The 26,826-nt window shown below is 34.9% G+C and overlaps 1 protein-coding gene across 5 annotated transcripts in view; it reads left to right on the forward strand.

Annotated features, from left to right (window-relative positions):
• The window catches only part of PCDH7 (protocadherin 7), a 449,878-nt gene that overhangs the window by 192,209 nt on the left and 230,843 nt on the right, over positions 1–26,826 (forward strand). Inside the window, exon 3 of one of the 5 annotated variants that reach the window (XM_081131372.1) lies at positions 20,402–20,497. The exons of the other annotated variants lie outside the window; for them this stretch is intronic. Coding sequence (XP_080987498.1) covers positions 20,402–20,490 — 89 coding nt within the window. The 3' untranslated portion in view covers positions 20,491–20,497. The remainder of the gene's footprint in view (positions 1–20,401; positions 20,498–26,826) is intronic. 5 annotated transcript variants of the gene reach the window in all.

Here is a 26,826-nt window from a genome sequence, read left to right on the forward strand (position 1 = left end):
TAACACTAATAAAACATATGGCCATATTACCCTTTTTATTCTAATTAGGTCCTTTAAAACAAAATCACTCTGCTGAACCCTTATGACATTTGAGGACAGAATGAGCTCTCATCAAATCTCAAAGTGACTTTGGAGGTCAGTTAGTGGGTTTGTTGCCTCCAGACTCTCAAAGCATTTGCTCATCGGAATTTCTGTACACTTATTAGATAATGCATTTATGTTTAGCTTCTAACTTAGTTGAAGTATTATCGCCATGTTTCCTGCATTCTTTTTTTACTTTTAGATTGTATATACTTCTCTTCTTCCTTGGATTTTTTTCTAGAGTTATGTGTAAAATACTTGATGTTGCTGAAATACAACACCACTCTTAAGCATCTTTTAGTAGGTGATAAAGAAACTCTGGAGCTTGGCTTCTATAGTATAGTTAGCACTCAACCTCAGAGGTTAACCTACTTATTGAAAAACTGTTTCATCTCAGTATTCCTCTTTTAGGGTAAAAAGCTCTCTATTGTTACCTCTTCTATTGTAAGATTTATTTATTTTTTGTGAGAAAAGCTTTCTTTTCTTCAGTAAAGCAAAGCAGCATAATATCCTTCCTATCTCTTGTTTAATGAAGTAATTGTATGGTGACAAAGCTGTGGTTATTCATTTCAATTCCACAAACATGCATTGAAAATAAAATATAACCAAGGTTCTCTGAGGAAGTTGAAGTGAGTGAGAAATAAGTCCTGCTTTTATGGCAGAAGTCCTTATGTTGGGGAGATCCAACCTTGACTGTAGTGAATTCACTATAATATGAAAAAGCTCATTAGAAAAGTTTAGAGTGGTATGAAGTACAGAGGGGGGAGAGGAAAATTATGTAGATGAAACAATTATAAATGCATTAATGGAAATTTTACATTTAATGAATCACATCTTGGGCTGGAAGAAGGCCTTGAAATGTGATCAGCTTCGTATCGTCTCCTTTTACTACCCATCTTCAACATAGTTTAAAAAATAATCATTAAATTGGCTTGGAGGCTTCATATTAAGCTAAATTAAGTCAAATGATTCATTTTCATTTTTAAATCAAATTTGGTGTTTCTTTCCTATACCTTCTCTTTTTTATGCTAAATATAATTAGTTCAAAAAAACTCCAGAATTTATCATTGATGAAATTGGCAGCAGACATCAAATCCAGATCTAAATTACAGAACAGGTTAGTTTTATGCCTCTCATCTCTCCTTGCTTATAAATATGAACAATTAATAAAAGATCTGTGCTTTAAATAAGGCCTTACAAGCTTAATAAGAGCCTGTAAATAGTAGTCTGAAATTATTATTTTCTTTTCAGAAGACCAATTGTGTCACTCAAATTATGTAGATGATTAGATTAGAGTAGATTGGATTAGATTAGGTTTATTTTTTTAAAAAACAATTTATTCCTTGTGTGGTGGTTACAAATTGCTTTTGTAATTGCTATCTCAAGATGCAAGTTAAATTTCTGGGTATTTGTCTTTGTGACACATGCCCTTTCTAGCTGAAATATAGAGGATAGGTTGCCTTGTTGTCAAATCTTTTTTCCGATAAATTTTACTTCATTTATGCAAATAAGATTTTTTGACATTACCCTCGTTATTTTGTATGCCTTCTTATTACTATCCAGAAAAAGTATAATAAGTTTATTACAAAGTGAGGAAATACCTGAAACACAAGAAAATGTAAATGCCTCCTTCAAAACAGAATTTCAACTGCTAAAATACCACAATCTCAAAAGAAACTAATCTTTGATACTGTATATTTAAATGAAACCTGTGACATGAGCTATAAAACGTTTTGGTAATAAAGAGATAGCAGAATGGTATCTTGCTGTTTAAAATCATTCATTTCTCTTGCAAAATCTGCATCCTATGACTTTATTTCTTGTCTGAAACGCTCAGGGTCTGCATGGATGAAGCCACTGGGGGACCCACGTCTATCTGGGAGCGCTTTGCCTCTGGGAGGTTGCCTTCCTGGGCTACAGCGAGCTGTACTCAATTATGCCCACTGCTCCCGTGCAGGGTGAGGCTGCATTTCACCAACAGGCATTTGTAGCAAAAGGTCATACCGGCCATAGACGAAATTTTATACAGTGAACAGAGAATTCGGGCCCTTATGAGAATTCATTAAGTTCAAGGACCGTTTGTTGAGGGTTCTCTCCATGCAGGTTCCCGTGGACGAGCCCAGGCGAGGGTGGTGCCCTCGGCCTCCTGTGCGTTCTGTGCCGGGCTGGAGAGAGACGCACAGGCTTAGATGTTCAGCAGCAAAGCACGAGAGGCCCTGGGCACAGCGAACGCCGCCAGAGCCAGAGGAAGATGGGCGGAGGGTATGAAAAGTTGTAGCCAAGTCTTGAAGGATGGCTAAGGAGAGATTTGATGAGCAGAAATATGGGTAAGATTATGGAGAAAAACGAGTGACACCCAGAGCCAAACTGAGAGGGGGGAAACGGTGGCGCTATTGCCATTGCCAACCTGGAAAAAACAGAAGAGTAACACATTTCCAGGAGAACAGATCTGCTCAAGGCACGTGGGCTTTCGGGTGCCTTTGAAACATTCAGGTGACATCTAACAGGTGATTGAAAATATATATCTGAACCTTGATGGTGCAATTAAGTAGAGGCATATAGCTTTAAAGTCATTAGCACCCAGGGATTATGAAATCTTGGGGACAGCTAAGACAGTTAATTCAGCCCATGATACCAGAGAGAGTTGATTTCCAACACAGAATTTGAAAAAAGTACTGAACTATAAGAGAATATTGAGGAAATAAGTTGGTGCTGAGAAGGATATTAAAAGACACACACACACACACACACACACACACACACACAAACACAAACAAAATATGTCAGGCTGAGGAGAGATTTAGAATTAGAATACTAGTGGTTGTCAAATGCCTAGTGATACAGAGATGGAGGGAAAGGTGTACAAATATGATTGTACAGGCCTTGGTTAATGAAGAGAAATAGGAGACCCATCTGGGAGCTATATTGTCTTTACATCCCTTGTCTCCCACTATACTGTAAGTGGTGCGAGGGCAGGACCTTTGCCTTGTTCACCAAAGCATGATATATCTGGAACAATCCCTAAACATAGATGTCCAAAAAAAATTGCTGAATTTAATTATATGGAGTAGGAGTCCAATGTTGTTGATAAAGATTCAGTAGAAGTGAGACAACTGAGAAAGCTGAAGACCAGGAAATGTAGTGTAAAAATATACTTGAGAATTTCTCAGGCCAATAAACCCATTATAATGTCATTATCGGAGACAATGGCATGATTGCGTCCCTTGATATCTATATCAAAGAATTTTCTAATCATCTATGAGCCCATTGTTCAGGGTATTTTTGTTTGTTTTTACAGAATTTTCTTAAATTAACTACAAAGTCTGAAATTTCTATATAATAGTGCCTGCTATCTTTTCTTGAGTTATATAGTAATTACCCTTTTAAATGAGTATTGGCCTCTCATATGACTTTGTATTTTATTTCATACTAGGTCATTATTTGTCCATCTCATTGGCTTGGTATTAAAATAGCGTCTGACTAATTGCACTTTTGGTAAGATCCAGTAATTGATAACATTTTCCCGGTGATTAAAAAATTTCGTTTGTGATTAAAGAATAGCACTATAATAGTGCTATCAATTATTAGTAACTATGCAAATAGGTATGCTTGGAAACAGAAAATAATGAAAATAGAATTTGCATGGAAAATAAATTCAAATGCTATAGTACGGGATCTGTCAAATTCCAGTGTATTTTATATGTAAAAAAAATCACATAAATGCAGTGTCAAAGATGTTTACTGCAGCTAGTACACCTTGCAAGGGAGCAAATCCCTCCAAATATATTATGTGGTAAGACTTACTGATAATGATTTGCCAGGCAGATGTCACTTTTGATGTTGTTTTTATCTGAGGAAGGACAACCATCAATGTTACTTAAATTTATGCTCCTTTGTGTCCATTGCTGCATAGTAGGAATTATGAGTAGGGATTATATTGATAAAATTTATCTTCTAGCCCAAGATAATTTAACAAATTGGTACATAATAATTTCCAAATAAAAATGCACCACCTATTTAATCATGCATACGTTTATATGGCTCATCAAAAATCTTTAGACATGTCTATTTTGGGGCTTGATATATGCTTTCCCCATGTCCTGGAATATTGGGTGGAATGTACGGAAATGTAGTGCATGCCAAGAAAGAACTACCTGTTTAGTTTCCAAGTTGCCTCTAGGTGGTACCTGGAAATTTTTTTCTAGATCCAAAATTCACTATTCCATCAGTGTACAGAACTGAACAGAGCCAAGGCCAATTCTCAACAACATTGTAAGATCCTGAAATAATAGTCTATTACATTTTAAACAAGAGAATATTCCATTCAAGAAATATGAAAATCCCTTTTTCCTCTCCAAGGCAATACTCTCTATCTCTCAGGAGACCCAAGGAAAATCAGTGTACCTCTTCAAAGATTGCCTGGCGAGAACAGATACAGAAGAGAGTGGATGAGATCTACTGAAAAGCATGTGCCATTGATTGAGATCATCTGAAAAACAGGTTGCTCTGGCTCCCTAGACTCAGGGCCTTTCAGTCCTGGGTACTAACTGCAGTCCTGTGTCTCTAAGATGTGTTCTTGTTGTCTGTTTGTTTTCTCCTTTCTTTAAGGTTACCACATAAAAATTTTGCATATCCTTTCTTAAAGTAAGATGATTTTCTTAGTATCAGCTTTAGGCGTGCTTCTATAGCTAGATTTGGTTTCCCTTCTTGCTTCTGGTTCATTGTGTAAGGTGTCTGTGCATGATCTAAACATTCATCAGTTATCCATCAAGTTTGATGTTTACTGGGCAGAGTTACCAGCTCTTCCCTCGAGGAAGCTGTGTGTCAAAACATCTCCCAGACTGATGTGTAGTTTGAAAAATCATCGGTATAGCCTTCATTTCGCCAATAATTCTCGCCTAAAATAAATTCAATTTTCAATTACACAAATACTTGAGGAAATTGAGTTTAGGGCCCAATCCTTACTCTTTCCCTTTTTTTGATCGAGACCGTGTTAGCCATACATCCTCTTTGAAAAGGTGCTTGGAAGCAACTTGTTCACACAGAACCATATTTTGTCAGAGTCTCCCCCCTTCAGCTTGCTGCCCTTTATTCAGCATGATCAGATGTATTCAGCCTTTGCTAGTTCTTTGAGAATTCAATTTTGAGGGCACTTCTGGTTTCCTGGACAGCTTTGGCTCATCTCTTTCTCCTAGAATCATGAAGATCTAAAATCTAATTCCCTTCTATTTCAGCCCCAGACTGTGTTTATCTTCTTTCGTGAAATCAAACTCGCATGTATTTTCTTTCCTTGTTCAGTCTATGTCTGAGTACTATCTGTGTCCCCAGGATCAAGTAGCTATCAAATTAGTTCTAGCAATTGCCCGTGATTTTAGAGGTCTTCATGTGTGTTTTTCTTAAGGAACCACAGTTTATTTCAGAGAACAAAGTACAAGACTTCTTACTTGATTACTTAGCCTTTGGTATTTTTTTTAAGTTTTTGAAAGTAGCAGGGACTACACTTTACTCTTCTTTAGCCCAATGAAAAGTCCCAAGTTCCTCTGGCCGTCATTTCATTTCTGAAGGGGGATTAGAGGACTGTGCCACAAATTGACTCTGAGGTTTCATATGTTTTCTTTATCTTATCCATTCTAATAACTACCCCTTTGCTTCTCCCAGCATCATCCCATGCACATTTTCTTTCTCATGATACTTTTCCTATGACATTTTGAAGATCAAGTAATTCACTTTCTCTCCCAAAAGTCATTATATTTGAGTCATTTCAGACAATGAAGTCTCTGTATTTCTTATGGGATACATTTTTGAAGATTCTTCTGTTCTATACTTTTTTTAGTGTTAAAATGTCCTTCTTAAATATAACTTAATTTTGCTGTGTTATATTATACAATATAATAGATGGATCTTCAAAAAGTTGATGCCAAAAGTCTGGGTCCTAGGTCAAGATTCATCACATTTTCAGGAAAGAAACCTGGAACAATTCACATAATATTTCACTCACTCACAAAATGGGAACAATATTTATAATAATCACTACCCTTTAAGGGTTATTGTTCAGTTATACATGAACATATATATTTTAGGTATTTGGCATTTAATAAAATTACATCAAATTACTATTATGCTATTTTCACTTATTTATAGATTAAAAATCCTCTGGTTCTACAGTTCCTTTTTTCCACATTAAATCAGACTCACAATGCTCATAATATTTATTAAATGCATGATTGTTTGCTGCAAAAATGTTCGCTGGCTTTCCTTATAACTTGCCATAGAGGTAAGTTGTTTTGTGGCCTCTTAAATTTCCTATTGGTTTCCAAGATTAAGAGCACATGGCTCTCTATCTCTTGTGAACAGTGTCAATATTTATAGTAAATATAATTCTGTGAAAACCATAGACAAAGAAAACATATTAGTAGATTCACATTTATTTTCTGCAGCTAAATGGCTTCTGTCTTCAAGAGGCCTGCATTTATTTTTCTGACTTTATTGTTAAGGAGTAGTAAATGACAGAAACCAGTAACTCACAGAGATATCCATCAAATAATTATTAAAGATCATTCCAGGCCCAGTAGCAGAGCCATGCCTAAAAGGCTGAGATTACAGACGACTCTCAAATATTCATGGCAGTAAGATAAGCCTTGTAAAGATGACCGCCAATCACAGAGTATAGCACTTAATCACATCACCTCTTAAACTGCTAATTAAGCCAAATACATTTGTAAATGCAGAAATCAACTTTCGTGGGGCATTTGAGATAATTTTCAGAACACAGTACAAAACACCCCAATTACAATACAGTTCAAACATAAAGGGCCAAAGGGACTTAAAAGGGACCAAGTCATCTTGAAGCTAGCTCCCCTGTCACAGACAGAAGAATTTCAGACTTATTCACTCCCTCTCACGCATACACACACAAAGAAAGGACCAGAAAGGAGCAGCATAGCATAAAGAAGATTGTCTATCAAAAAGGCTTAGTAGAATGATGAAATAGTATCCTTACTAAGTATCTAAACATAAATGGTAAAAAGGGTAAGGGAAAATTGAACTAATAACCTTATACTTTTATGGTACATTGGTGCTGACTTCAGGGTTCTACATATTAATTAGCTTTATAGAATCATCCGGAGGAGGGTAATATTATCTGTATTTTACAGATGATGAAAACAAGATGATATGTAAAATTGTAGTTAATATCCAATAACACCAAGTATTCAATAGATAATAGCTGTCACTATTTATTATTCTTGTTTTGTGTCTATTAGCTCTGAAGAGCTATATTTGCATAACTACATTCAAAGCTTATGAAAACCTACTGTAGCCATTGTAATAATTTCTGTTTTAAAAATGACTTTAAGTAGAAAAAAATTTAGTTTTTATTTCATATGTCATATGGGCAAATAACTGATCTTGTTGTCTCACTGTCTAAGGCAGGCAATAATTCATTCCCTACCTACTTTCAAGGGTGATTCCTCTTTTTACTTGTGAGTTAGAAAACAATGCATTTTGGGTTATTTTGTGTAAAGCTATGCTTTATTTCATTAACAAAAACCATTCTAAATTGTGGTTTGACATAAACGTTAATACCTGGGGTCCCAAGGGAAATAGTCGAGTGTTCATATCACAAAAATCTGAAAGAGGCTAATGGATCTCTTTTCCTTCAGAATAACAGCATAAGAGACTCAATATCATCAGTTTTATTGTACATCATTTAGCTTTAAGTCGCAAAACCTATCCACATTCAGTGGGGACTTACTATAGAGTATACATATAGTAAGGTAAGAATTAATACCATATGCTTTATTCATTGGTTAAACAGTACTTAGATTCCTTGTACCTCTATTTCATTGGTAGTGTGTTTTACACACACACACACACACACACACACACACACACACCTTCATGACATCCTTCTGCCAGGGTTGGGAAGGTGCTCAACTCACTATGTACAAGATAACACAAATGTACAAGAAAATACAGTGTTAGAAGCCTGCTTCTGGAGTTGGTCCCCTGACTTTCAAAGATTATGGAAACAAAGCAATTAACTTTTTAATTATGCAAACCATTCCATAAAGCTAGCACTAAAACGATGTTTAAACAGTTTAATACTTGTAATATTGTCTCAGTGATGTTGGAAATTACAAATTAAGCAAAAAACTTAAGCTCGGTGTACAAACTTAGTGATTTATATTCAAAATTTTCTCTGTAGGATAAATATAGGAAAAATACCTCTATACTCCCATTGATTCTTTCAGAACTTACTAGACTATGTTAAATAATATGATTTTTATCATATATGATCAAATTAGAAAATAGCTATTTCGAGACTTGGACACACAGTTTTAACTGCAACCTAAGCCCCCTTGCCTCTCTAGGAAATGCTTATTTTAATTATGCCTATCAGTTGATCTGAATTATTGAACTTTCTCAAACTTGCTTGAGAATAATAAACTTCCTTTCATACAGCAACAAATTAAAATAAATTGGAAGAGAATTTTGAAATCACTGGTATGAACAAGTTAAAGGCACCTAGATCATCTACACAGAATTTCCAACTCACCAATTCTGCAGCATTATTTCTTATTAAATTATTTAGTAGTCAGGAGAGGCTATGCCTTCTGAAGGTAGCTTGATGACTGGATCAGCGCTAACATTTAAGATATTGTCATTTGTTTTTCATACCAAAGAATATTGTTGTTGTTTTTTATTTGACATGGAATTACTGCATTTATTTGGAGACACATGCAGAAATAAGGATGCATGTGTCAGTGTGGGATAAAGTAAAAGTATGTGTTTTCACTGAGAAGCTGGCATATTTAGCTTGCTAATAATTGACCTAGTTATTAAGCGAGTGAAAACCCCTGTCTTCTCTGCTGTTCATTTGTAATTATCATGACTATATTTTTGCATCAGTGCTAAGACCTTTGCTTCCTTCCTTGGGAAAAAGTCATGGCATTTCTGGAGTGGTTAAGGGACTTCTCTTGCCCCAATAGGGGAGAAAAAGAACAGAAGGTGTAATATAACTACATGGAGAGAGGCCTGCCTCTGAGCTCTTTTCATTTTAGCAGCTTGAGAAATATTGCTACATGCTATTGCTCAGACACATATCTTTTCTAAATGAAGGTAACTGTCATTGATTCCGAAGAGCAAAAGGATCCATTTAAATATTTATTGCACTTCATTTAGCTAGTGTCCTAATCCATTGGACTTCATGAACTATCTACGTGTACTTGATATGCCTTCTTAAACAATTTTGAGGACAAATGTTTTATTTGATGGCTCAGCATGTGGAGAGTAAGACTGCCCAGTTACTGTATATTTTGGATGCTCATTCTGAAATTTATGAGCAAAATGTAAGAAGACTCAGCATTGCTAACCTGGAAACACACTTACATATGCATGCACATGCATGAGTGTCCATACACACCATTCTTGATAGGCTGGGCTGAGAAAGCTAAGGCACATCTCGAAAATAATTTGAGTAATAAATTAACTATTCTTCCTTAAAAAGGAAGAAAATTTTCCCCTTTGCAACGGCATGGATGGACCTGGAGATCATTATGCTAAGTGAAATAAGCCAGTCAGAGAAAGACAAGCACCATATGATTTCACTCATATGTGCACTTTAAAGAACAAACTGAACTACCAAGCAAAGTAGAGACAGACTCATAGATAGAGAGCAGACTGACAGCTCTGGTGGGGGCAAGGGTGGGCGGTTGGAGGGATTGAGCAAAACAGGACAAAAAAAGAGAGAGAACTCATGGACATGGACAACAATGTGGTGATTGTGGGGGTAAGAGAGGTGGGTGGAAGTAGGAGAGGGTATAGAGGGGATAAATGGTGACAGAAAAAAATTAAAAAAACAACTATTAAAACAAAAATTATGCCTTCAGAAAGATTTTATTTTGGAGATGTTCTATTAAATTAAAGTCAATAGTTTCATCAATTGCAACTTCATGGCCTCTTACCATATATAAACTTTATAACAGAAACCTAAGTAATACTTCATCTATTAAAGTAGGCTTTATTAAATTGCAAGTAGAAAATTGGTAGTACATGTGCCTTTAACCTTTGGATCATTTTTTTCTCATTACATGACATGTCAACCTGGAATTCAATATAATCCTTCAAGTAAAATAGTAACCAAAAGACTGTGAGGTTAACTTAAGGCTGTAGTTTTCAAATGCCTTCTACTGCCTTATTTCCCCTCAAGAATTACATGTACACTTACATTTTTACAATATAGGCTTATGGAATCGTTGATCAAGTTAAACTAGCTAGATGATAAGTATTTTAAAATATTGCTTCAAGACTATTTCACCAGACTGTGCAAATATTTCATCATTTCAAAAGAGCTTTTACACCTAAAGATCTGGTTTTCCTTACAAGGAATTTTGCTTTTTAATACAAACCTAAAATCCCTGGGAGCACTTAGGCTTGACCTTGCTAACCTGTAACAACAGGTCTCAACAAGAAACCTCGGCTGTGCCCCGAGATGATGCTGACGGGGTTGGTACTTCAAGTTTCTGTAAAAATGTATGATACTCCGATGTAGATCTAACAGTTATTTATAATAACAATTTCAGTTCTGTGGTATATGAGGCTTTCCACACTCTTTCTCCCTGCCCTGGAACCCAGCCATAACCCATAATGAAGTCCTTATTTTACTCATCGTAATAAACCTTCATGGAGGCGATCTAATAAGATAGATGCTACTGATAGCTGAATTCTCTTTATTAGTCACTAGTATTCTTATAAGGCTTCAGCATAGTTATTTTCCTTTGGAGTTAAGGGTTTTATGTTGCAATGGCATTTATTTATTTATTTATCTATATCATTGAACAGTCTCACTGCTATGACTAAGAAAATTGCTCCATAAAATGTTTGGTAATGTAAATGTGAGAATGAAAGTTATATATCTGGTGATTTATTCAATTTATGGCTTGCAGAAACATGACTGTCTCTATAAAGGAATCTAACAGACGCATTGGAGAATATTCGGGTAATGCCTTGTGAAAATTTGAAATCTCAAATGCATGAACCACACCGTAGAGGTATGCCTTTGGTGTTTGTAATCATGCCTGGCCTGGCTTTGCAAACCTACATTTGATGTAAGAACATTTAGAATATGCATTTATTTTGAAAATACATGCTCCTGCACAGAATGTAACCTTCCATGGGCACACCTGCTTTTGATGTATTTCTTTACCTGTTTCTTTCATGGGCAAGAAACAGAGCAAGGTTGCTGAGCACAGGCCTGGACTACCCAGGAATGAGGAATATTGGTGTGTAGGCAAGAGGGACTGGGCTATAACCAGTACTCTGGAACTGCGTTTGGTTTAGAAAGTAGGTTTAACCTCCTTCTTTGCCTCCCAGGAATTAAACTTTAAAAGTTTTGGTCCACATTTTAAAGAGTGGATTTTTTTGTCTTGAACTTTGAAAAGTTTTTATCTTCATACTTTCTGAACTGATATTGATTGAAACTCTATTGAGAAATTCAGTGTATTTAGTTGGTAAAGTTTTAACTTAAAAAAAGGTGACTTTTAGGATTCTTCTTATAATGAACCCCCAGTAATTGATTAAATAGTTAAAACTTAAAAGAGTTTAGCCACACAACATAACATTTTATAAAATTCTATTTTCATAAAAAATATATAAGAGCAAAATACAAACACATATTTTGAGCATCGTGTACAAGTAGAATATAATAAGATCAAGATTTAGGTTCTTTTTCTGTAATATTCTTAAAATAAAGTTAGGTATTGTTTTTTACAATGAAATTCATATGGCATATGGCTTATTTTTTAAGTCCCCCTCCCACCCAGGACATGCATTATTTAACTTACATTTAAAAGAGCATATATGTTGCGAGTGGGGAAGAGCTAGTCCTTCACATATATTAGCAGGCCCATATGCTGTTTATTACATTTGACACTAGTCAACCAATTCAGAGAGCTGATTGAAAGGAAAAGAAATCAGCAATTTTGTGGAAGTATGAAAACATGTACACATGTACCACTCTGATGCAGTTTTATCATCTGTCAGATTTCTCAAGAGCATACCATATTTTATAGGCTTGAAATAAAACATGATGAATTCATACATACATAATGAAATAAGATATATGCTTCGAGGGAATAGCATTACCCAAAGTTGACATTTTAGTTCGTGTGATTTAAATGATGGTATTGAAAAAGGTGTTCTCGTGTATTAACTGAATTCCAACTTAGAGAAGCTGCTTATCACTTTGGTTGTACATGAATATGTTGAGAAGAAATAATACCGAAAAGAAAGTTTTGCTAAGCGTCTGCAATGTTTTATAGTCAAAGATCAACTTGTGTTTTAAAAATAAATTACAATACATTAACTAAGAACAGTGTGCAGAGTATTTCAACTGAAGGATAGGGTGAACAGACTGTTTTACTTTCTTTCTATTCTACATATCTATGAATATCATTCCTTGAGGTTCAAAATTATAAATAACAGTACAGAGTGGAGTTATTTCAACTTTACAAAGAAGATCATTTTGTTTTCATTTTCATGTGGTTAAACTCAAAATGGCTTTGTGTAGTTTCTACTAATCTTATTTAAGACTGAAGCATTTTTGACAAAAACATGTTTCCCAATTGTGAGTAGATTATTACATTTTTGTGTCTAAATTCACTCAGAATTGACAACTGTTGTTTGACTTGACTAAGATAGAATATGGTAGTTGATACTAAGAGAACAGAGGTAGCGAAAAATCTTGTAAAGAGAAACCTCAGTGAAGAACCTATATATAAATTCTGCTCTAAGGAAGGATGGTTGAATAGGGAGATTTTATCCTAGAATTGTCCCATAAGTGCATTACTATGTCCTGCCCTCACATATGTGCATACATACATGAAAACAGAAAATGAAGGTAAAAGTATCTAATATTTAATTTCCACTCTCAGGACATTCATTAGTCAGTCCTAGGTAATGAGTGCTAAGTGGAGATAGACATCTGCCTACTTGAATGTAGAGCGTTACTCTCTGTGTTTACCAAGTCAAGATGTGAGAGGTTATAAAGTGAAGAGCTTGGTTTCATTTTTATGATACGCAATTTTTACAACAAAATTTTCTTGAATATAATTTCCAGAATTATTTGTATGTGCGCAGGGTGGAATGGGAGGCTGTATTTATTTGTTAATTAAATATCTTACCTACTAGACTTTATGCTTCATGAGGACAGAGACCATGTTTTTTACGTTTATTATATCTCCAGCTACTAGGGCAGTGCCTGGCATAGAGTAGATGCTCAGTAAATACTTACTGAATTAATTCAAGAATAAGTTCGTACCCTCTGGGCCCAACAGCCTCCCACAATTTCTACCTGGGCTTTTATGCTTTGTTTTTTTTTTTTTGCTTGCTCTTCTGATAACTTAGTCTAGGTTGAATAGTGGTGGTGGAGAAATTAGTCAAAGTGATTGGTTACTGTAAAGGATACTGTAGAATAAAATGAATAGGCAAATTCTACACTCTGTTGAACATTGCATACTTTCTCATCTAAAATCCATCCTGTTCTTACTGATCATTGGTGTGTTACTGCAGTTAGTGTTTGTATATGACAATACTTATTGTATTTTAAAAATTCTAAACCTTGACTTTGATGGAGAGTATATTGTACATTTCAAAACCATGCTTCTCTACTACGTATATTTTTATCCTCTGTGTCCTAGTTGACAGAACTAAGGTGTATCGACAGAAAATCTTAATTTTATGGTTGAGAAGTTCTTATCTTTTTTTTTTTTTTTAATATCTTTATTGATTTCAGAGAGAGGAAAGGAGAGGGAGAGAGAGAGATATAAACATCAATGGTGAGAGAGTCATTGATCGACCACTTAACCCAGGCATGTGCCCTGACCTGGAATCGAACCCCGATCGCCTGGATCCTAGGTCGACGCTCAACCACTGAGCCACGCCTGGCCGGGCAGAAGTTCTTACCTTTAACATTCTATCCATGAAGGTCTTTGAGGATCAAAGATAGTATAGGGGAAAATCATAACATTCTCCATGTACCACACTTTTAAAATTATTTTCTAGGTTGATTTGGCATTGATTAGTAGACTTCTTGAGTCTACTAATTTTTAACTCCAGTTTGAGAACATTACAGTTGCTAGTTCAGGTTCTTAATACATCCTTCATATGAGGTTAAATGTATATTTATTTTTATATTCATTCATTCATTGATTACTAAAATATATTTGAAATCTGATTTCAAACAAAGCTGGAAGATTTAAGTCAAGGAAACCTCTATAAGCTGTGGAAGAGGTTGGTTAAATTTTTGTCTTAAGTTTTCTACCATTCATGTTATTCTTTACACATTTCATTCTATATTTATGAAGATCCTGGAATATGTTTTTCTAAAATTGCAGTTCATTTTGTTTTGTTTCCCGAAGAGAGGGTAAGATGGCATTGGGTGGAAATCAAGATTGGCTGTGGGTTTGCTCAAGTCTGTAAGAGAGGTGTTCTTTTTGGAGTTTCCAAGGTAGTTTACTTTATAATATTGTATTTGGGTTTTAAAAATTACTCACATTCACTCTAACCTCCACAACAATTCTACTTCATCAGTGTCTTTTACATCCTTGTCTATAGCTTCCATCCTCTCCCCCCACCTTACTGCACTCTGTTTTCTCAGCATGAAAAATTCACTTGCCTGAAATATGTGAAAAAAAATTACTGTGTTCTAATTAACTGCCACACATGTAAATACATATTTGATCTCACTTAATTCTCATGACATTCTTAATATGTAGTTTTATTAGTAAACTAGAGAGTAAATGGAAGCTCACAGACCTTAGGTGATTTGCTCAAAATCATGCAGCCAATGAGTGACTGAGATGAGGTTTGAAGAAAATTTGTCAAGTAACAAAAGTGTTCTTCCTATTATACCATGCTGTGTCTAGCCATACCACTCTCCCTGGAATGGTCTTAACCTCTTTCATCTGCATTTCTTTAAATTCTTTCTTTGAATCTTACTGCACATATCACCTCTTCTGTGTAGCTCTTGCTGACACTCTTTTCCTTAGCTCTTTGCATATCACACATCTATCTGCATTAGCATATATCATAGTATCATTCTTGCTTTTTATTTTTTTGGTTTAAAAATATGGCAGTACTTTTTCACAAAAACATTTCATTTATGTCAGCATAAAATGAGTTTGTTATAGCTGTTTTCAAATACCTTTGCAATTAATTATTTTAAAAGTGTCATAAAAATTTTGAATATGATGAATATCAATGATATACCCTACATAAAAACAAAAGTGCTTTGGGTCATCTATAGTTTTCAAAAATGCAAAGAGTTGAAAACCAAATATTTGAATAGTGCTGGCTGAAGCAGTGTTTAGCACAGAGTTTTGCACAGATTGAGCACACATTGAATATTTGATGAACAAAAGTGAATAGTGAAATTGGCATAACAACCTTTAGTTGCAGAACTATAAATGTGCTCTATGAGGACTTGGGCTTTCCATAACCTACTTTTTAAAATAATAAATATAGAATATTAATTATATCAATTGAGTAAAATTTTATTTTAATTATAGTTAAAATTTTAAGTGAATTTTATTCAATGCATTAGTCAAAAATAAACCAGATACTTAAGTAGGATATTAGTTTTTATAAAGGACATAATGGGTCATGCTATTTAGCTATAAATTATGAGATTTTTAGCATGCATATTTGTAAAACATGAATAATTTGAAAATAATTAAGCAAAATATAGATTTGCTTGACAATTTATAAAATATTTTCAATGCAACTAAATCTTGAAACTTTAATAAAATTGTGAGAAAAATTGATCATGACTTCAATTTATATATGGCAACACTCATTGTCATCATGAAACTTAATTTTTAGTAAGTAGCCTATAATATTAAATGAAATTAGTGGACACCTTCAGTTAAAGAGAAAAAAAATAAAAGGTTATTTCATGATTTACTCTAGGGTTAAGAAATTTTAAAAGTCACATACTAGCATTAAACATCATACTTAAATTTATAAATTTACCAAACTCAATTAAAATGTAATTTGGTATAATATAATTAAAATGAAAGTAGTTAAGGTTTACACTTAAATCCTTTTTATACTATTTCCTAACTTCATCATTGTACAATCATTTTACTAAAGATGGTAGCTGGTGGTATTAAACACTTTAATTAGCTGATTTTTATTGCCATTCACCTACACAATGTATGCCTTTAAATCACCTTCACATATGAAGAATACAAAATATAATACAGGATTCTAGATACCTTAACACTTACTAAAAGAGAGCTGAATAAACAATTAATAGCGATTCTTTCATCTCAAGTCAGTTATAATTCTTATTGATTAAAAAAGCTTCAGGGGGTGCCTACAACAATAATTTTTCCCCCTAGTATTTTCTTTTTTTTTCTTCCTGTGGTCTCAGGAGTTAAATCCTGACCAATAACCTCATTCAGCATGAGGGTTTATATGATTGTATATTTTATAGCTTAAAAATACTGTGTTCCCCATTATCAGTAAGTGAATGGGGCCATGTCATAGCTGTGATAGGACAATTTCCTGAGCGCTAGGAGAACATGTAGCTTTCTTGCTCTGCAGGTTTCCAATTCCACCTCTCCCTCTTGCCTTCATCTAGTCAGGCCACAGTTAACACAAACAAACACTCTAGCCCCTCCATATCCAGCCCTGGCCATACATACTATAACACATGATCATGATCATGATTAAAACGAACTTTCTGGTAATTACCCAGCTGCTATGAGCAAGAAGGAAAATGAAAGAATCGGAACCATGACACTGCCTGGAGCACGGCCTCTCCAGAGGGATACACTGGCCTGTTCCTGTCCAGAAGAGTCCTGGGTAAGCATGTGACCCAGACTTAGAGCTAAAGAGATCTGTTTCCTAACTGCTAGAGAAAATTCATGTTTGCAAATTCATGTTTGAGAAGAAAACAATACTTTATCAGGAATGTTTATGCCATGTAGTAAGAGCCTTTCTTCATATGTCCCCTACCAGAAACACCGGGTTTTGATAAAGGCTCGCTGATACTCAGCAGAAGACAGCAGTCCCACCGCCTAGTTCATCTCTAGTACATTTTGTGGTTGGATGTGTCTCTTGTGCATGTCATGGCGAGTCCTCCTGTCCTCTCGCAGCACAGTCTGTTCCGGATGGACAGACTTCAGGCTCGCTGCCCTCGGCAGCCGCCTCCCCACCACGCTGCCGTGGGGGTGTCAGCTTCTCTTGCTGCAAACTGCTTTTTTCTCCCATCTTTTATTTGTCTCCTACCAGTTCTTTAAGAAGAAGTTCACTATTTGTCTTGTGAAACTTTCCTCCCCTTCTCTGTTGCTTTTAACTTGCAGCTACTCCATAGTTTGACTCTTAGCTTTACCCCACCTAAGCACTGCATTCCTCGAGGACCTGAGCCAAGCCTTCAGCATTATGCTTTGAAACTGTGTTCTCTGAGCTGTCCCACCGAGTCACACAGCTGTATCAATATCTTAGTCTCAGTATTTCTATCTTGACCATACATCTTTTCAAAAACAGAAACTAGATGAGGCAGACTTTACCATGGGCTGACCCAGAGTATTCTCTAGGATATTCCTGTTGCTTCAAGTACATGACAGAGAAGTTCTAATCCCTGCCCTTATGGAAAACCGTCTCATACAAACCCTTTATTGTCAATGCTGCTTAAAGATAATCACAAACTATCTTTCCATTTACTTTTTATTTTCATGTATCATAAGGTCCATTTTCCCTTTCTCATCCAGGTGAAAATCTCTCTCATATCATTGTCCATAAGCCAATATCTACCAATTCCCTCTTTATTACCAGAGATTATTTTATTGCTCTGACCTTTAAAATAAGAAGAAAAAAAAAACAAAAAAAGAAGGCGGCTTTCACTTTTATTTGCCTTAATCCATACAGTTGTATTCGCCACTCTATGAATTCATGACTCTTTAAATTTTCTGTTTAATAAATTTGGTTATCAGTCTATGTTACGTATTCAGTTATTTATAAATTCGTTTCTTTACAGAATCATGTTATATTACTTGTTACATCTTGATAAGTTATATTATTAGTATTCTTCTGTGTGTTGTGTATATGTATTTATTTTTCCAATTTTCTCATCTGGCTTTTTTTGTATCTCTCACAGTACAGTGCTAATTTCTAAGTATATTATCTCTTAATAATCTGCCCTTCCTGAGGTCAAAGGAGTAATTTACTATATGTAAAATCCATAGGCCATTACAGACCCATATTAAAAAAAGAGCCATATTTCATGCAAATAGCTCGCCACAATTTAAGAGCATGTGGGTTCCTTTTTTCTGGCTTGTGAAATTCCCACATTTTCTTCTTCCAAAGGCAAAGTGCTAATCCCAAAATAATCACTGAGGAATATTTAAATGTAGGAATAATTAGATTTAATTATTTTAACTTTGATATTACTAGAATATGTAGGCTTTAATTTGGGAGGGGGATTTAAAGTTTAAAATATTATGTATTACAGCAATTAATATTTTAAGTGAAATACAAAATCAAAAGTTTATAAGGAAAAACCAAAGCTACAAAAATATGTTCAATCATATCAGAAAAAATGAAAATTGCTACTTTGACTTTGTTTCTTTTAATTCAACAGGCCTAGGTGTTGCACATGCCTTCAAAAATTTTTATGCTAATCTTTTATGATAACCAATCAATTTCCAAATTTCTCAATTCCAGGACTGACTAACACTATTGCCGAAGCATTAGGTGGGTCCTGTTATTTTAAAAGAGATGATAGCTAATAGTAAACAGAATGTCAAAGACCAGAGGAGTTGAGAAATTGGAAAGTTTTAAGACTTGCAATCTAAACAGGATTAAGATAAAACCAAAGGGATTAGCATGATCCAAACCCCAAAGATTCCTGTGATAGCTGCTTTCCTAAACATCAGGATTAAGGGTTAGAAACACATTCTGAAACAAGAATGCAAACATGCATTCAAGAAAATCCCTGTCCTTACAGAAAAATCCAAGAATGCCCAGCCCTTTGGTAAATAATACAGTAAGAGACATATTGGTATTGGGGGGTCAAAAAACTTTTTTTTTCAACAAAGGAAAATTAATTTTCTCCTATTTCTATTTTTTATAATACTTTTATTTCATTTTTTAAATTAAGACTTTACTTTTTTAGACCAGTTTTGGCTCAGGACAAAATTGAGAGCAGGCAGAGACTTTTCCCGTATACCCTCTGACTCCACACACGCAGAGCCTGTTCCATTAGCAGCATCTCCCACCGCAGTGAGACACCTCTTTTTTTCTCCACAAAATATGCATATATTTTTGTAAGTTTCTCTCTACTATATGTAAAAGCTTCTCCAAATAGTGTAAAAAGTCATTTTTCATATGTAGTTTTTATTTAAATATAAACATGCAAAGTTAAAGATTTCCTTAAAAAACAAATACTGAAAATAAAATTGGTAGCAGTGTTTGCTGTTCAGGTGTTGTATTAATTCATATACTGAAATTATTAAAGCAATTGCTCCCTCTTAAAATTCAGATAATTCACTGTTATTCTCGGCTGCTCATTAAACATTTTCATTTTATTCTTTCCATATAATTCTATATAATTTCTTTTCTAAACTTACATATAGTCTAGATTAAACCATGTCTACAAAAATATAATTAAAACATGAAGCTTTTTACAACTTTTATTAGTTTGTCCTTTTGCAGTATGTAAGGATTCTACTAAATTTAGTTGTTTTTTCATTAAGTTAACAAGTTGAAGTTATTTTGATATCAAAACTACATGCCCTCAGGAGAATATAAAAAAGGTGCATTGTGAGCCAATTATATTGCAATTAGGTAGAAGCAGATAGAGGAAATGATAATCGTGTTACTCTGTGTTGGAGGAAAATATACATACATACGTGTGTGTGTGTGTATATATGTAGACGTTTGGTATTGTTTATCTTATAGTTTTTCTTAAATCTGTTGTTAAAAAAAAAATTCTATACCCATATATCAAAGTCCTACCTTAAGCTACCCTGTCTAGTCAAAGAGCAAGAATAAAATGGTAGCTGTTATGTGTTGCAGCCCCCGTCTCTCTATACTTAAAAGATTATACTTGTGAGAATATTCAAACTAACTTCTTTCAAAATACTGAATTTGCTTACAATATCTTTGAAATTAACCTAGATTTTTTTTAAAAAAAAAAAGAGAGCAAACAAGCTCAGGGTTTTTGGAAATGGTTTTATTGGCGAGGTCTCTGGATGGACACCGTTGCGTAGGGGCTGCTGATTTTCCCTTCACGTGTTTCCCCATCTCCCTCCCCCAGGTGTTGCTGCCATCACTACCTTTCCCTTCCTTCCCTTTCCTCATGGCAAGACGCATGGAAGAAGAGAGCTGGTAAGGCCTCTCCATTAATCAACAGGTATGGCGCTCTCATGAAGCAGCACAGCCCTCCCTCGTCTGTGTTCTCTATGAATAGCCTGTCTCTTTTACACTTAGAAGATGCCTTTATCCACTACACAGAGCCTACTGATTTGGAAGAACTGTTCAACACGAGTATAATTTTACCTATTTCAGCTTGCTCTGTGTTTCATAATTTCCTGTTGTAGATTTATTTTTTTAAGTGTAAAGAGTACAGAATAATTAAAGATACACTTTTTAGAGAAAGGTACTATGAATTTTTCTCAACTAATTATATAGGAAAGAAACTTGAATGTTTGTTTAATATACCACTTTCAATGTTCTTCAAACAACTGTTATATAACATACCTTTGAAAAACCTAAAGTGGGCTATTTTTGAATTTTAACTCAAATTTAATTATTATAACATTTAGATTTTCAAAAGCTTTGCACAAAACGGTAGGTACATTAATTATAATGCTTACTTATCTGGTTATAGAAAATTAGGTATAAGCCAGTTCAAATAAATCTAAATAACCTACAAAGCCATGTTATTCAGATGTGAGAGCTGAATGTATGCTAATCTCTTTCTGTAATACTTTCTTTTATGAACTCAGCTGGTGGCATTTGAAGGAGCTGAGGGACTGTTTCTTTTAGCAGTCCCAAGATTACCTCTTTCAGGCTGCTACATTTTGAAAGGAGCTAGTCCCTCAGGGCTCAAACTCCAGCAGTCCTAACCTATAAAACATAAGCACTGAGTCATCACAGGGAAACACCCACATTCTTGGTTTCCTTTTTCACTAGAGGAACTGGTTCTCCAGCTCCTGCGTGGGCTTGTTTGAAGGCTGTGTCAGGCTCTGCATTAATCCTTGTGACTCTGTAGGATCTTTGAGACATGTGACTTGAACGCTACCTTTGGGCTAAAGAGATTATTGGCAGATGTCTTAAAAAAACAGTGTGTGTGTCTGTAGGTGTGCATGTGAGTGGCAGTATTATTTGTGGTATTTTAAAAAAATGATAGCGCAATTAAGATTTGTTTGTGTACAAAAACAAAGCAAACCATTTTGATTTACATGTATTTTCATTGATGCGATCATTAACCATTAAAGACGGGACAGTTACTCTTCATTAAGTAATGTGTGGCCTGCTCGCCAAAGAAGTTCAGAAACCATTGGTTGTCCTTCATGATCCTATTTCTACCCACAATTCTAGTCTATATACTATTCTTTTACCCTGGATGCACAGTGTGCTCTGGCCTCTGCATCTTTCTCAACTGATACAATCTTTTGTGTTCACAAGTCTTTGCATAGTTGGGTTCCCTCCATATGGGAAAGTCCCCTGGGTCCCTCTGGGTAAGTTCACAATAGTAATAACAGCAAACATGTACTGAGGGTTTACTGTGTGTCAGGCACAATGTTAGTGAGCTTACTCTCTATTTTCTTAATTCATTCACACAAAGGAACCTTGAGTTAGAAATTATTATTACCCATATTTAATAGATAAAAAATGAAGTTTGGGAAAATCTAATGTGGCTGAGATCATTCAGAATTGACTGGAGTGGGGTAGGCCTTAGGTAGCTTCTGAATCCTCCCAAGCAAAGCTGGGACTCACGTTCATGTTCAGAGTTTCTGGAGGACTATGATTTCATCCCACCTTTATGAACTCTCCTATGTCCATAGTGCTTGTTACTCACGCATCTTTGAACAAATGAATGAATGTTTACAAAAGAGACATTTATCTTCTTCACCCTCGTGTGGTCTCTTCTCATCCATACTTTTCTCTAATCTGTTTTTATTCCCTTTAACTTGTGGCTCTTGACTATTATTAGCTTCACTGGTGACTCAATGCATTTTATCATAAAAATAATTCATTATTTCTTCCCAATTTAGGACCTATTATTAAAAACAAAGTTAAGTGTAAAATTATTGCATATGCAGCAAAAAGAAAAAGAAGGGTAGGTATACTTATATTTCATATGGAAAGAAGGAAATTAAGCCAAAATGTCATGAAGTTTCAAGGAAAGGTAACCAGAGAAATTCTTCTTTACATTATTGGCAAATAAAGGAAATGTGCACAATATTTAAAAAAAAAAAGTCTCATCAGTTTACAAACAAGAAAAAAAAAATGGAGAAGTAAAATATAGACTAGGCAAAGAGGACAAGCCAATGAGAAGAAAAATATTTGAGAAAAAAGAAACAAATATTTTGGAAAAGTGAATAAATAGAAAAGCAATAAGAAAATTGAAGGAAACATAATTGAAATCCATGGATACTGTGAGGACTTTAAAAGAATATGAAATAAAACTTAGAGGGGGGAAAAATCAATGTACCAACAGAAAAAGAAGTTTACTTATGAGTTCATGTTTCCATTACTCTTAGAAAAATCGTTAAGGTAAAATGACTAGAAAGAGAAAGGGCAAGTTAAGATATGTTGATTTGTGTATACTGTATTTTTCTCTGACTTTTTTCTGTGGAAACAGTGCTTTTGAGAGCAAGGTAAGGGCTTCAGCATTAATTTGGAGCTATGTATTCAGAACTATAAAGGTGCCTAGAGAAAGCAGTTGAGACAGGGTTTGATGGAAAATTAGGATACAAGTAAAAATATCCCTCCCCAACACACTCTCTACTAGGGTAATTATAGAATCCATTAATCAGTCTGTGACTATAAGGATCATTTCATATCTATTTTTGTTTATGTGGAGTGCTTGGAGCATAGAACAAATGCTTGTTCCATTAGTCATGTAATTTTAAGACTTGGTAGAGAGATATGGTCAACCAGTCCAGCCTTAGACTGTACCTGTGTCTCTCATCATCATTACAAGAATCTCTGCTTGAATAATTCAGTTGACACAAAATGCAGAGGTAGCTCACTCTGTTTTGGAACATCTTTAACTTCCACGCTTTCTCTTAAATTGGGTCAAAATCTGCCTTCTTGTAACTTCAACCCATTTATCCTGGGTTTTCCCTTTGGGGGAAAGGTCTCTTCCTTTTCCAAATGAAAGTACTTCCAAGACCTAAATTCAGACAGATACTCCCTCACGTTGTATAGATATACAATGTCTCTCTGTGCATTCTTCTCTGGGTCACTGCCCCAGTCTTTCTCATTGCTCAGTGTTTCTTGGTTGCCAATCCTTTTAGCATTCATTTAGTTCAAAATGCTTTTTCATAAAACAGGGAATTCAGTATGGACTCCCCCACTTTATATTCTTATATTTGGTCCATTTGAAGGGCCCAAAAAATCCATTTAAATACCTTTAGAGGGGAAAAAAAGAAAGTACAATTTGAAATAGCCATATTGCTTTGATCTGAATTAGTACACAATAGAGGTGTGGTTTGGATAGTACATGGTATAGCATATAAATAAAAAAAAATAAGTCTGTACAAAAATGAATGCAAAAAGATAGAGAAATGACTTAGCATTAAAAATAAAGGTAAAGCCTGGCCGGGCGTGGCTCAGCAGTTGAGTGTCAACCTAGGATCCAGGCTATCGGCGTTCAATTCCTGGTCAGGGCACATGCCCGGGTTTCGGGCTCGATCAATGACTCTCTCATCATTGATGTTTCTGTCTCTCTCTCCCTCTCCTTTCCTCTCTCTGAAGTCAATAAAGATATATTTTTAAAAAATAAAATAAAGGTAAAGATAAAAGTAAAATAATTTTCAGTCTTTTATTTTAAAAACGAATACAGACATTGGTTTAGTTGGTTCCTGGGAAGAATCTTTTCCTAAGAAGCCCATTCATCATTCTTACAAATATGTCACTAAAAAAAGTCTTATGTGTATAATAATATCAGGGCAAGTAAAAGAGAAACAAAACAAAACAAAATCTGTTTTCTCAATGCAAATTATGGACTTTGATGACTAACTGATAACATGAGCTCACATATGTTACATGGAGGTCAAAGTTGCACAAAATAAGATTGAAAGATGTGTAAAGCATGCCCTGTCAGTTGTGGACTTTCTTTAATAAAAGTTACTGAAAAGAAAATCCTTTCTTTATGTGAACTCTTCCTTGATGCCAAATTGCTGTCAAGGTCCCTCGGTGAGGCATATTTATGAGAAGAGCATGGCACTCTCTCCGCAACCCTGCGTATCTGGCTTTCAGTGAGCCCCTACACAGAATACACGGCCTTTGCTAGAACTGGGAAATTTATTTAATTTGCTGGCTGAGAATACCTTTTATGCCACATGCCTTTTCCTTGACCCTACCCGAGATTTTCATTTTCAAATGTGCTTCATATATTATGAACCTATATAATCTTAATGAATGTCTCCCATATGGTAATTGAAGTGCTTGGCTTTATATTCTCCAAAGCTCCAGTGCTTACATAAATTTTTTCTCTCCAGTACCAAATGTTGCTTTGTAAGCTGTATGGATATATGCTCCCTATTCTGCTTTCTTTAGATTCCATTCTCAAAGCATTACCGTCTAGTTGTTTGATTACATATAAGATTCATAGGTAATATTCTTCACAACAGAAAACCTCTGTCTGCTTTGTCTACCAGTGCTATTGAAGATGTATGCTGTGTGCAATATGTCTAATTTAATACCTTCCACTCTGCTTTTAGTACTTTAGAAAGAGCTGAGTGAAATGCAAGAAATGTAGATTAATCACTTTATCTCTCAATACCTCACTTCACTAACATGAGAGTTGACTGGCTGGTTTTTCAAGTCACTTCTAACTTTCTACAGAATGTGGAAGACTCAGAATTTTAGAAATTGATATTTGTTTAGATTTGCCAATAAACTACTTTCAACCTCCCTGGGACATGATTTCCTCATCTGCAAAATATGGTGACCAAGCTAAATCATGGATGTAGTCTTTAGTGATCACATGTCTTGACTTATCTTTCTTTCTGGAGCTTTCTCTTCAGAAGAATTCCGAGAACTTGCTTTCAGTCTGTAGCATGGGGTGCTATGATTATGCGATCAATTACCTTTTATGTGCATGTTTCTTATGTAATTTCTAAGAAGGTTTCTAATTCAAAAAGGAAAAAAATTGATTTCTCCCCTTTTTGTTGTATATACATATACTTCTAAATAATATGTGAATCTAAGAAAATGTTTTCTCTAAGGAAGACAGGTTGAAGAAAATATAGCAAATTGAGATATTTGAAGCACTTTAATGCAGAAGAGAGACAGTGTATTTCACTCATTCTTTGTGATTTCTGAGGGCAGGACAAATGCCAGATGGCTTAAATGGGAGAAAATTCTTACTTAGAAGGATGAAATATGTTACCACAAGAAATCCTTAATAAAATCTGTTCCGTAGAATAGTCTAAGTTCTGAAATCAGTATCACTGAACATGTTAAAACTTAGGTTGCTTGATAATTTCTCAACACCATTATTAAAAGAATTCATTCACAAGATAGCAAGTGAGACAAAATGAATTCCAACCCTAATAGTCTGTGATTCCTTGATAATAATCAGACATAATAATAGTGATAATACTGTACTGGAATTTGGTGACATAATTCTCAAAGTTTTCATTGGACTTGATGCTTGAGAATTTTTAACACAAGTCATCTAAATGCTGGCCAGTGCTAGGGTGTTTCAGTGCAGTACTTTTATTGTACCAAAGCTACCCTTCAGAGGAGAAAGTCACTGATTTTCATTTGTGGAGCCATCACTTTTTTTTTTTTTTTTTTTGGTATCTGTAGACTCTACTCTTTATTCTATTTTGAATGTTATTTTATTTTTTAATTAAATTATTTTCTAATTACAGTTGACATACAATATTATACTAGTTTTAGGTGTATAGCAAAGTGATTAGACATAACTTACAAAGTGATCATCCAAGTAAGTCTAGTACTCATTCACCAAACATAGTTATTATAATATTGACTATGTTCCTTAGGCTGTACTTTGTACCCTATGACAATTTTTACAAGTGGCAATATGTACTTCTTTTTTGTTGTTAATCCTCTCCTGAGGATATTTTTTCCATTGATTTTTTTTTTAAGAGAGTGGAAGGGAGTGAGGTAGACAGAAAACGTCCAGGGATCAAGCCTGCAACTGAGGTACACGCCCTTGACCCAGAATCAAACCTGAGTCCCTTCAGTCCACAGGCCGATGCTCTAAGCCCTGAGCCAAACTAGCCAGGGCCAATTTGCACCTCTTAATGCCTTTCACCTTTCTACTCATGCTCCCCAGTCCTGTCTGGCTGCTGTCCATTTGTTCTCTGTATCTATGAGTAGTTGTTTTTTCTGTTTCCTTTGTTCATTTGTTTTTTTAGATTCCCCATATAAGTGATTTCATATGTTATTTCATATTGCTCCAACAGTGTTTTTCTTTCTCGAGATTTCTTTGGGTATTCTGGGTATTAGGCGGTTCTATATAAAATTTAGGATTAT

Source organism: Miniopterus schreibersii, assembly GCF_964146895.1.
Source record: "Miniopterus schreibersii genome assembly, chromosome: 1".
NCBI lineage: Eukaryota > Metazoa > Chordata > Mammalia > Chiroptera > Miniopteridae > Miniopterus > Miniopterus schreibersii.